Source organism: Stegostoma tigrinum, chromosome 30 (genome assembly GCF_030684315.1).
Source record: "Stegostoma tigrinum isolate sSteTig4 chromosome 30, sSteTig4.hap1, whole genome shotgun sequence".
Lineage (NCBI taxonomy): Eukaryota > Metazoa > Chordata > Chondrichthyes > Orectolobiformes > Stegostomatidae > Stegostoma > Stegostoma tigrinum.
The window spans coordinates 31880055-31891147 of NC_081383.1; the positions used below are offsets into that span (position 1 = coordinate 31880055).

At 39.4% G+C, this 11093-nt stretch overlaps 1 protein-coding gene across 4 annotated transcripts in view; it reads left to right on the top strand.

Moving 5' to 3' along the window:
• Window positions 1–11093, top strand: part of sema6bb (sema domain, transmembrane domain (TM), and cytoplasmic domain, (semaphorin) 6Bb) — a 513075-nt gene that overhangs the window by 468760 nt on the left and 33222 nt on the right. For all 4 annotated transcript variants that reach the window (XM_059638496.1, XM_059638494.1, XM_059638495.1 and 1 more), the window contains 2 exons: window positions 6587–6766; window positions 9530–9670. In XM_059638496.1, the coding sequence (XP_059494479.1) occupies window positions 6587–6766; window positions 9530–9670 (321 nt within the window). The remainder of the gene's footprint in view (window positions 1–6586; window positions 6767–9529; window positions 9671–11093) is intronic.

Sequence of the window (11093 nt, forward strand, 5' to 3'; positions counted from 1 at the left end):
GGCAGAGGACTGGAGAGTGGCTAATGTTGTGTCTTTGTTTCAGAAAGGCTGTAAGGAGGAGCCTGGAACTAAAGGCCGCTGAGTCTTGGAACCAGTGGTGCGTAAGTAGTTGGAAAGGATTCAGAGAGATAGAATTTACGTGTATTTGGAAAGGCAAGGACTGATTAGGGATCATCAACATGGCTTTGTGCATGGGAAATAATGTATCACAAACCTGATTGAGTTTTTTTGAGAATGTAACTGAAAGATTGATGAAGGCAGAGTGGTAGAAGTTATTTAGAACTTAAGGAAAGCCTTTGACAAGGCCCCATATGGTAGACTGATTAGTAAATTTAAATCACATGGGATTCGGATAGGGCTTGTCACAGACGGTGGTGTTGGAGGTTGTTTTTCGAAAATAAGCTCTGTGAGCAGTGGTATTCCATAGGGATCAGGGCTAGGGGTCACTTATATAAACAATTTGGAAGAGAATTTAGGAGACATGGTTCATAAGCTTGTGGATGACACCAGAATTGGTGTTCAGGCAGAAGTGAAGAAGGTTATCTCAGATTACAAAGGGATCCTGATCAATTGGGCCAATGGGCTGAGAAGTGGCAGACAGTGTTTATTTTGGATAAATGTGAGCTATTGCATTTTGGTAAAATGAATAATGTTGAGGTCTAGGCCCTGAGACCTAGGGGTTCAGGTGCATAGTTCTTTGAAGTTGCATCACACATAGACAGCATGTTTAAGAAGGTGGTTAGCATTGGGACTCATGTTCAAGTTGTACAGGAAATTGGTGAGGCCACTTTTGGAGTATTGTGTTCTATTCTGGTCACCCTGCTATAACAATGGATATGGGCCAAATGCAGGCAAGTGGGACTCATTAAGTTTCCATGCTGTATGAATCTAAACTCTGTGCCCTATTGGAATTTACCAAAGCTCCTTAGACAGCACCTCCCAAACCCATAAGCCACTACCATCTAAAAGGACAAGGGTAACATATAGATGGAAACGCCACCACCTGCAAGTTCTTCATATCACTGTTTCTTCATCGACACTGGAGCTCCTGGAATTGAAAATCCTGTAATTCCCTCCCTAATGGCATTTTGGGTGCCACAACATCACAAGGGCATTAACTTTTCAAGAAGGTAGTTCCCCACCAATTTCTCAAGGGTAATTAGGGATAAGCTAAGACCACATCCCCTGCATGAATTAAGAAAAATGAGGTATGGACAATAAATAACAGCCTTTCCTTTCCAGCAATGCCCATACCCCTTCCATGAGTGAAAAAGTCTTTCTCAACAAGTTTGTCATTCTCTCAGGATTCTTCTTGGTTTCTGCTTCCAGCACAATCTGAATGGCTCTCTCCAGAGTCAAATCTTCTTTGGACCATAATAAATCGGACCAAGACTCATCAATAATTCCAACAAAAATTTTGTCTCTAATGAATTCTGATATCAAAGCTCCATAGTCAGTTTTCAAGTAAGATGAAAACGCTTATTAATTATTAATAATTATTAATACAATCTATTGATTCCCCGGGATTCTGAACTCTGCTGTTGAAATCTTGCAGTTTCAAAAATTATATTTGTTCCCAGAATAAAGTAATTGTCAAAAGCTTGCAGAGCATCTTCAAAGATATCCATGCATTCTTTAACATTTTGGGAATTTTGAACTTTATTGACTGTAGGTCTAATTGAATAAAATAGTGAATATACTTGGTCAGCTTATAGTTTTGATTTTAAGCAATTCTGTGTCTCAACAATTATTTTCTCCAAGGTGTCCAATTCTGCATTCTATTTAATACCAAATCTTGCAATTAGTATTACTTCTCCTGCCATTTTTCTCTAAATATGATTGTTTACACTTCTTACAACAAAATTTAAGAGCTTTAAGTTATCTTAATGCTGCTATAATCTCTTTCTCTTGAAGAGATTTGCTTCTGTAAATAGTAAGGCTATTTTAATTTTCTTGTCTTAAAACATGTAAACTGTCTTATTTAATTTCATTAGTTTTGTTAAGTAGAATGCTAGATATTGGTTAATAAAATGTGAGGCTGGATGAACACAGCAGGCCCAGCAGCATCTCAGGAGCTGCTGGGCCTGCTGTGTTCATCCAGCCTCACATTTTATTATCTTGGATTCTCCAGCATCTGCAGCTCCCATTATCACTGCTGGATATTGGTACTGCTTTCTGGAGCTTTCCTGCCTTCTGCAGATAAATGGAAATTTCCCATTTCTTTACAGGTAAAATGTATGATCCTGTATCATTTGTGGATGAATATACAATGCGCATTGTCTTCCATGACTTACCCAAATGAAACCTTGTGCCTGGAGCCTAAATAAATTCTTCCCACCAGAAATACAATTTAAAACATGGGTTTCCCTCTCTTAGGGGCTTCAGAAGTCTTGTAACTGTGTTCTTCTGTTAGGCTCTGCTTTGCCTTTTAAATTATCTCTTTGATTACTTTAATTCTGTTTCATGATGTTGCCAGTGCTGTGATCTCCGTGTCAAGTACTTCTATGACCCTTGATTACCATGCTGTAGCGGTCCACTTGCTGTGGCAGCAATGCTTGGTGTAAGCCTTTTATTTGTACTGGAAATTTGAAATTTCTCCCTTGCCCAGCAGGGATTTTCAACTTTGCCTACCAAGGTCCAATATGTTCATTTCCAAGTTGAACATCACTTCCCTGTAGAAACTGTAACTGTCAGGCCTGATTAGTAATTAAGCCCTTTCTAGCCCATCCTGCTTCTCATGCACTTCTTATCAGGTCTGAATTAAAGGTTGTATTGGACTGTTGTTGGTCTTTCCATGGGTTCATGCAGACTAGTTCTTTAATCTTCCCCTTGGATCTTCTGATTATCTATGTGACAAAGCAGTAAAGTCTGTAAAGCTGTAAACTCACTTGGCCTTCCAAACATTTCTTCTCCTGGGTTCAGTGGATTTTATCATTGATGGATCAGATCACATCCTCTCAGAAGATAGCCTAGACCCTAACTTTTTCTTATTTTAAAGGTAAGTATAATGTGTTGCATTCCAAATGCAGTTCGGTTGGTCAAACTTTTTATCATTAAGCAAAACACACTATTTTTATATATAACAAAGTTTGGAGCTGGATGAACACAGCAGGCCAAGCAGCATCTCGGGAGCTTAAAAGCTGACGTTTTGGGCCTAGACCCTTCATCAGAAAATATAAAGAACAGAAATAGCTTAATTGTAACTCTATTGAAATGCTTAATAAAATAATAAATATTAACTACTAATTAATTGTTTCAATATAGTAACATCCTATAAACACACCCTTGGCAAAGGCAAATTCAGTGAAATAGATTGTCTCACATACAATTCTAGCAGCAGGAAGAGAACCCCAGCTTTTAGCTGCAACAGAGAGAGGAAAACAGCTTCAAGACCCCAGCAACTGCTACTGAAAAAGTGAAACTAAAAATCCTGGTTCTGTGGGAACTTGACCCAACTCATTCAGGCTGTTTTTATTGTTCCAGCCTTTAAAACAAAAGGCCTCACAAACTGTTCACTTTATTGGATTCAAATAGACAGATCAGTATCCCTATCTTAAAACCTCTCGTTAAGAAAAGAACCAAAACACACCTCTTAAATCCATAATCTCATCACAGGTACTATTTGGAGGTAACAGGATACTGTCACCATTCTTCTTTTCTTAACTCAGTTTAAGGACCTACGTGATCAGAGTGATTGTGGAAAATCCACTAATAAGTCTTAACAAGAAGAAGCTCTTGTCTTTATGAGAGGCTATCTTAACAAGGATTGAATGACAGCAATTAGGTACTTGTTAAACTAGTCAGTTCATGATGGTTACTAAGATTATTGTGAGAAACAGATGACACATTTGCCCCTCTCAAAATCCAGAGTTAGCCTCCCAACTTCTCCACCCAAGAGTGTGTAATATCATCATATTAAAATTAATGCAACTTCCAACATTATAATTTCAGGAGCATTAATTTATAGATCAATCTCCACCTCTGCCTCAGCCGGTCTGCTGTGAAAATTATGCACATCTTCTACAGATGCTTTTGTTTTCCATCTTTCATCTTCATAAGCTCCAATGTATCTACTTTCTATTAACCATGCCCTGGTTCCTGTCCTGTTCATCTACCAATTTATTCCTTGCTGACCAATACTGGCTCCCACGTAGTTCTTGTTTCAAACTGTCATCCTTATCTATAGCTCCATCTACATACCTATAGCCTTATATCCTTATCTTCATAAGCCATCACCTTGAGAAAACTTTAGGTCACATCTTCTACAATCTTCCTCACATCTGTCTCTGAAGCACATTGGGATTATGTTTCAGGACCAAGATGCTACATAAATGCAAGTTGATATTGGTTTGCATATATTCTGAGTTTTCAGGGCATGGATGATAGGAAAGGGCAGGGTTTGGCCTCACAAAAGGAGTACAAGTTGTGACAATGTTATTCATTACTGGGAACTATTGACAGAAACCTGAGTTGATTATCTAAACAGAACTTCATTCCACAGCAATATCTATCAATTGGCATCTCTAATAAGGCCCAGAATATGTTTGGTAAGCACAGTATCATCTGCTTTGAATGGTGCAACTTTCAGCAAATTATGAGGTAATTTTGCAGTACATTTTGTTTTCTTTTGCTTCACCCTTGTAGATGGTGTCATAAGTTGGTAATACTGACCCCTAGTGTCTTTATAGGTAAAAGCACCTTCAACACAAACACAGCTTCAATTAAATATCCAATAATCTCTCCTTTGGATCACAATTCAAGAAAAGTAGCAAACTTCTTTTTTTGGACAATCTTATTTTAAAGAAATCCATACCTGTTTTTCCAAAACCCAAGTACCCAAATAGCATCAGAGATAATGGGAACTGCAGATGCTGGAGATTCCAAGATAATAAAATGTGAGGCTGGATGAACACAGCAGGCCAAGCAGCATCTCAGGAGCACAAAAGCTGACGTTTCGGGCCTAGACCCTCTCTGATGAAGGGTCTAGGCCCGAAACGTCAGCTTTTGTGCTCCTGAGATGCTGCTTGGCCTGCTGTGTTCGTCCACCCTCACATTTTATTACCCAAATAGCAGTCAAATTGTCACTGTGTCCAACTTCAGATTTGACCCATTTTCCACAAGAAGTTTGAGTAATTTAACTGTTCTGGTGATTTTGGAAGTAAACTGCTCCAGTTCTCTGTTGTTTAAAACTCTATATCCACATTTCTACACATTTTCTACCTGCCTGAATCCTCCTCATGTTAAAATCAAGATTCATTCTTGTTTCTCCTATTCTGACCCATTTTAGGAGAAAATCAGAAAACCCCCTATTTTCCACTTTACATATTGCAGTTGCAAGCTTGAAATATCTCAGTTTGGATCTTAATTATTCATCTTAAAATAACATTTACTAGAACACTCCCCTAGCTCATCTCCTGCAAGACACATCGCTGCAGGAGGCAATGCAATACACGGTGTTTTGGAACGTTACACTGACCTGAAAGTTTAGCGGCAATCTGAAGTTAACCTGCCAGAAATAATCCTCTCATATTCTCAGATTGGACTTTTCCATTATCAGAAAGGAAAATCTCAACACTCCACATGACCCTAGAACATTCTGTAAGTGTGCGGTACCTAGTGGAGTATTCACCACTCGTATCAGCAGTATCTTTCTCACCTGGAATCTGAATCAAGTAGTCTGGCTAAAATAAAACAGAGGAAATTTGCAAACAATTTTTCTCAACTTAAGTAAAGAAGAAATAGTGTTGGGACTTCCATGGGTTCAAGCCTGCATCATGATGGATTCTGACTAACATGTGTCTATGGGCATTGAGTATCTGTGATGTACTCTGTGACTGCTCTACCTATTCCCACTGTAAGTCTGCTGTGTTCACTTGCAGTAAGTCTGTGAACTCTTTCTCTAAGTTACACACAGAATACTGATTACAGCCCTTTGGCAGTGTTTACATTCTTCTCCTCTTCAAGTCGCGATGGTGTGTGACTGTTACTGTCAGAATTGCATCATTATATTCATCGTTATTATTAACATAGTTATTTCCCATTATTGCTAACTCGAATGTTCTAACAGAATATACTTAGGATTTCTCTAGCAAATTGTTCTAAATATTTATGTATTAGACAGCATTGGATGCATTGTGTTGAGTCTGCTTAATAATTTATCTTTCAAAACGCAACATACACACACACACACACACACACATAGACATAGACGCATGCACGTACATACTTGCCTGTACTTCTACGTACACACAACACAGACACACATGTGTACATACACACATGCATATACGTATGCACGGATACAATACACACATACACATACACAAACACACACACATTTTCTCTCAAACGTTTCTAAGTTTCAAAATAAAAGCCTTGACCCCACAGATTTGATTAATAAATGCTGCAAGATTCAACGCAAATATTGACTCAAGATGTTAGCTAATCTGATGAGGGGCCAATATATAATGCTGCGCACTAATGAGCTACACCTATGTGTTTCACAGGTAGGACTAAAGTAGTTTATAAGACATCTCTGGAAACTTTTCAATTTTTATCTCAACTATGGTCTTTTTTTAATACCTAGGGATCGATTGAACAAGATTGTGGTGGATACAGAGGCTGGTCCCTTCAAGAATTACACAGTGGTGTTCCTTGGCTCTGAAACTGGAATTATTCTCAAATTCCTCATTAGACCAACTCCAAATGCAAACTTCATAAATCGGAGCCTATTTCTGGAACATTTTGATGCTTACAGCCCAGAGAAGTAAGTGATACTTTATTCAATTCCTGCTTTCAAGAAGATGCTTGTGATTAATTACAAAAAGACACACAAATATCAGAGAGACTAAGAGATCTGTAACCCAATTTAGTAGGTTCAGACAGCATTTTAGCTTCTAATCTCTGTGTCCCTATTGTAACCTTTCTTTTCTGTCCCTGTCTCTGTGTATTTAATATGTGTAATGTATTAATACCATTATAATCATTACTCTAATAAAATTACCTCCTTCATTCCACTCAAATACAAATACTTCATCGTATACAGCTTTCACCACTCCCTCCCCCATCCCCATGTCTTCACTGCATTGATATAAAAATCATTGCACATCTCAGACTCCAACTCACTGCTTCCCAAGATCTCAAACTTGTGCCACTTCTTACCTTCCCATTACATCCCTTCTTCCTACAATTTACAGGCATCATTTGGTTAATAGAATTCTCTTGTGTTTTGTCACAAAATAGTCTTGCTGACTTACTGTCCTAAACTATGTGCTTTGGCTTTTCTCCTCATGTCCTCACTTACCTCCACTGCAAGTCCTTTCCTCACATTTTTACACCCTGATCTACCATGTTCTGTGCTCGATAAACAAAGTTATCCAAAACTCTAACACTTGTATCATAACATGCCGCAAATCCCTAGCCCTAGAATCCATGTACACAGGCTTCTATTGATTCCTGGTCAAGCAATGCCTTGATTTTAACATTTTCGTCCTTGTTTTCCAGAACATTCCTTAACATCTTTATCACCTCCACTAAACCACAAGTCTTCAAGTTATTGTTTAATTCTGGCTTGCTGTGCATCCCCAAATATAATTGTGCATTAATTGGTACCTTCAGCTGCATAGAGCCCAAAATCTAGAATTCCGTTCCTATACTTCGCTGCCTCTCCATCTCACTTTCCTCCTTTAAGATACTTTTTTTGCCAAGCTTTAGATCATCTGACCTAATGTGCCATTATGTAGCTGTGTGTCACTATTTGTTTTATAATCCTCCTGTGCGTGGATGTTTTGTCATGTATTAAATAAATATTAATATGTGTTTCTTTTTTCAAACAATTTACTGAAGCACGCGTTAGTAGGAAATCAAAGCATTTATTTATTTGGATTCCCCAAAAATATGAGAGCAGTGCTGTCTCGAAGCTAAAATGCATGGGACTAAATGCGAAATCAGCAACACAATAGAGAAATAGTAGGTAAAACAGCAAAAATTGCACCTCCTTGTTGGCAAGAGCTGAGTGGCAAAATGCCTCTGGGAGCAATTGCAAATCCTAAGAAATCTTCATGAAGGGCCTGATTGGGATATATTTATTAATAGGACAGCTAAATTTGCAGATGATACAACATTATGTTGAAAGGCTAACCAGCAGCAGTTAGCACATTTAAGATTCTGAGACAATTACATTCTGCATTTTGGTCTTAAAAAATGTACTGCATGAATTTGCAAAAGATGAAGCTTTGCGAACACATGGGAAATTACCTCAGGCTCTGCTCTGAACAGTTGAATAAGTATTACACATACCAGTGCAATAATACAAACCAGGGAAGTTTGTCATTTTTAATGCACGCTACGTGTTTTGTTCACTGCTGACAGGCAGGCTGAGGCTGTAGCAAATAACCAAGGTATCCCTGGTGTGGGATTGCACTTCTTTGACACCTGCAAGCATGTTTTGAGCGAGAGTACGGTTGGGTTCGACAGTGAGCTTTGCACATAACTACCCTGCCAGCCCCCAGTATCTCGGCTTGCAGAGAAAATGCTTTCACTTCAGCAAATTATGAGACAACTTCCAACATTCTAGAAGCCTACCTAACAAAAGTCATCAGGGGTATAGCTAGATAGGAAATGAAATACAAATTAAGTGAAATGACATTTACCGAACATGTGTTATCAGAAAGTTTATCTCAAGTACCTTCAGAAATGGAAACAAAACAAGAAGACAAGATAAACTCTAGAACCAATATGCAGCAATTTAGAGACGTGAATGAAAGCTTTGAAATTAAATTCAGGTAATTTAAGGAACTAAACACAACATTCACTTTCCCACGCACCTAACCCCTACATATGGTATTTTGTCTGTTTTTGGTCTCTGAATGTATGAAAGAAAAAACCTAGAAAAAGTGCAGAAAGAGCGCTTAAAATTCTGGGCTGCCTTCCAAGAAGTCTGAAGAAAGGTTTGAAGATTTTAAATCTTTCTTCTCCTCAGAACACAGTGGATTAGAAAGGACCGTTGACACAGGTATTTAGAATTGATGTTGATAGGTATTGATCGAATACAAATTGCTCTTCTTCAGACTGGATGATCAGAAGCTTTGAAAGAAAGGTTTAAACAAGGAAATTAAGGCCAATATATTTCAGAAGATAGTCAATATGCAGATTAAACTGCAGTTTCATGTCACTAATGCACTTATAAAATGCTACCCAGCAAAATAATCATTATCTTCAAGAGGAAAGGGCAAAGAGGTGCCAACTGATTATGCCACATTATAACCATTGATAGATTCTTTACCATATTATCAACACTTTCCATTCACCCAGTTGATTTGTTTTTCAGACAATGCTGTGTACAGAATAGCTGGTGGCACCTTCTTTGTAGTTACCCTAATTTCGAAATTAGTTCATTGTGTATGACCCACTTTGAGGTGCCCTGACAAAAGTAATACCGCATTATATAAATGTAAGTTTTCTTCTTTTTAGTCACAAAAAGCTGTTTCAGAATTACCTGAGATAATTGATAACCTTATCTTTATTCCAGATGTGACAGCGATGGGCGACAGAACCGGAGAATTGTGGGTATGGAACTCGACAAGATCAGTGGGACACTGTTGGTTGCGTTTCCCTCTTGTGTCATGCGTGTGGCATTTGCACATTGCCAGCAGCATGCTGTTTGCATGAAGTAAGTCCCAACATATCAATCTCTGCAAGATTTGAAAGTTTTGAAGCATAGAAGTAGCAATTTCAGATGGTTTGGAAATGTATCTCTCCAGTTCTGTTTCCATTTTCTCTTCTCGTGACTTACCCAAGCAATCTTACAGCTGAACCAGGAGGTCATGTTTTAGAACATAGAACATAGAAAAGTACAGCACAGCCCTCGGCCCACGATGTTGTGCCTTGGAATAATCCTAATCCAAAATTAAAATAACCTAACCTACATTCCCCTCAATTCACTGCTGTCCATGTGCATGTCCAGCAGTCACTTAAATGTCACTAATGACTCTGTTTCCAAGACTACCACTGGCAAAGTATTCCATGCGCTCACAACTCCCTGGGTGAAGAACCTCCCTCTGACGTCTCCTCTATACCTTCCTCCTAACACCTTAAAACTATGACCCCTCGTGGCAGTCAATCCTGCCTTGGGGGAAAGTCTCTGGCTGTCGACTCTATCCATGCCTCTCATTACCTTGTCCACCTCGATCAGGTCACCTCTCTTCCTCCTTCTCTCCAGAGAGAAAAGTCCGAGCTCAGTCAACCTCTCCTCGTAAGCCGAGCTCTCCAGTCCAGGCAGCATCCTGGTAAACCTCCTTTGCACCCTCTCCAAAGCCTCCACACCTTTCCTATAATAGGGCGACCAGAACTGGACACAATATTCCAAGTGTGGTCTCACCAGGGTTTTGTAGAGCTGCAGCATAACCTCGCGGCTCTTAAACTCGATCCCCCTGTTAATGAAAGCCAAAACACCATATGCTTTCTTAACAACCTTATCCACTTGGGTGGCAACTTTGAGGGAGGTATGCATTTAAACATCAAGATCCCGCTGTTCCTCCACACTGCCGAGAATCCTGCCTTTAATCCTATATTCAGCATTTAAGTTTGACCTTCCAAAATGCATCACTTCGCATTTATCCAGGTTGAACTCCATATGCCATTTCTCAGCCCAGCTCTGCATACTGTCAATATCTCGCTGAAGCCTGCAATAGCCCTTGATATTATCAACGACACCTCCAACCTTTGTGTCATCAGCAAACATACTAACCCACCCTCAACCTCCTCATCCAAGTCATTTATAAAAACTACAAAGAGCAGAGGCCCAAGAACAGAGCCCTGCGGGACACCAGTCAGCACTGACCTCCAGGCAGAATACTTACCATCTACAACCACTCTCTGCCTCCTGTCAACCAACCAATTCTGAATGTAGACAGCCAAATCACCCTGTATCCCATACCTCCTGGCTTCATGAATGAGCCTGCCGTGGGGAACCTCATCAAATGCCTTGCTGAAGTCCATGTACGCCACATCCACTGCTCGACCCTCGTCAACCTGACTCGTGACCTCCTCAAAGAACTCAATAAGATTTGTAAGGCATGACCTGCCCCTCACAA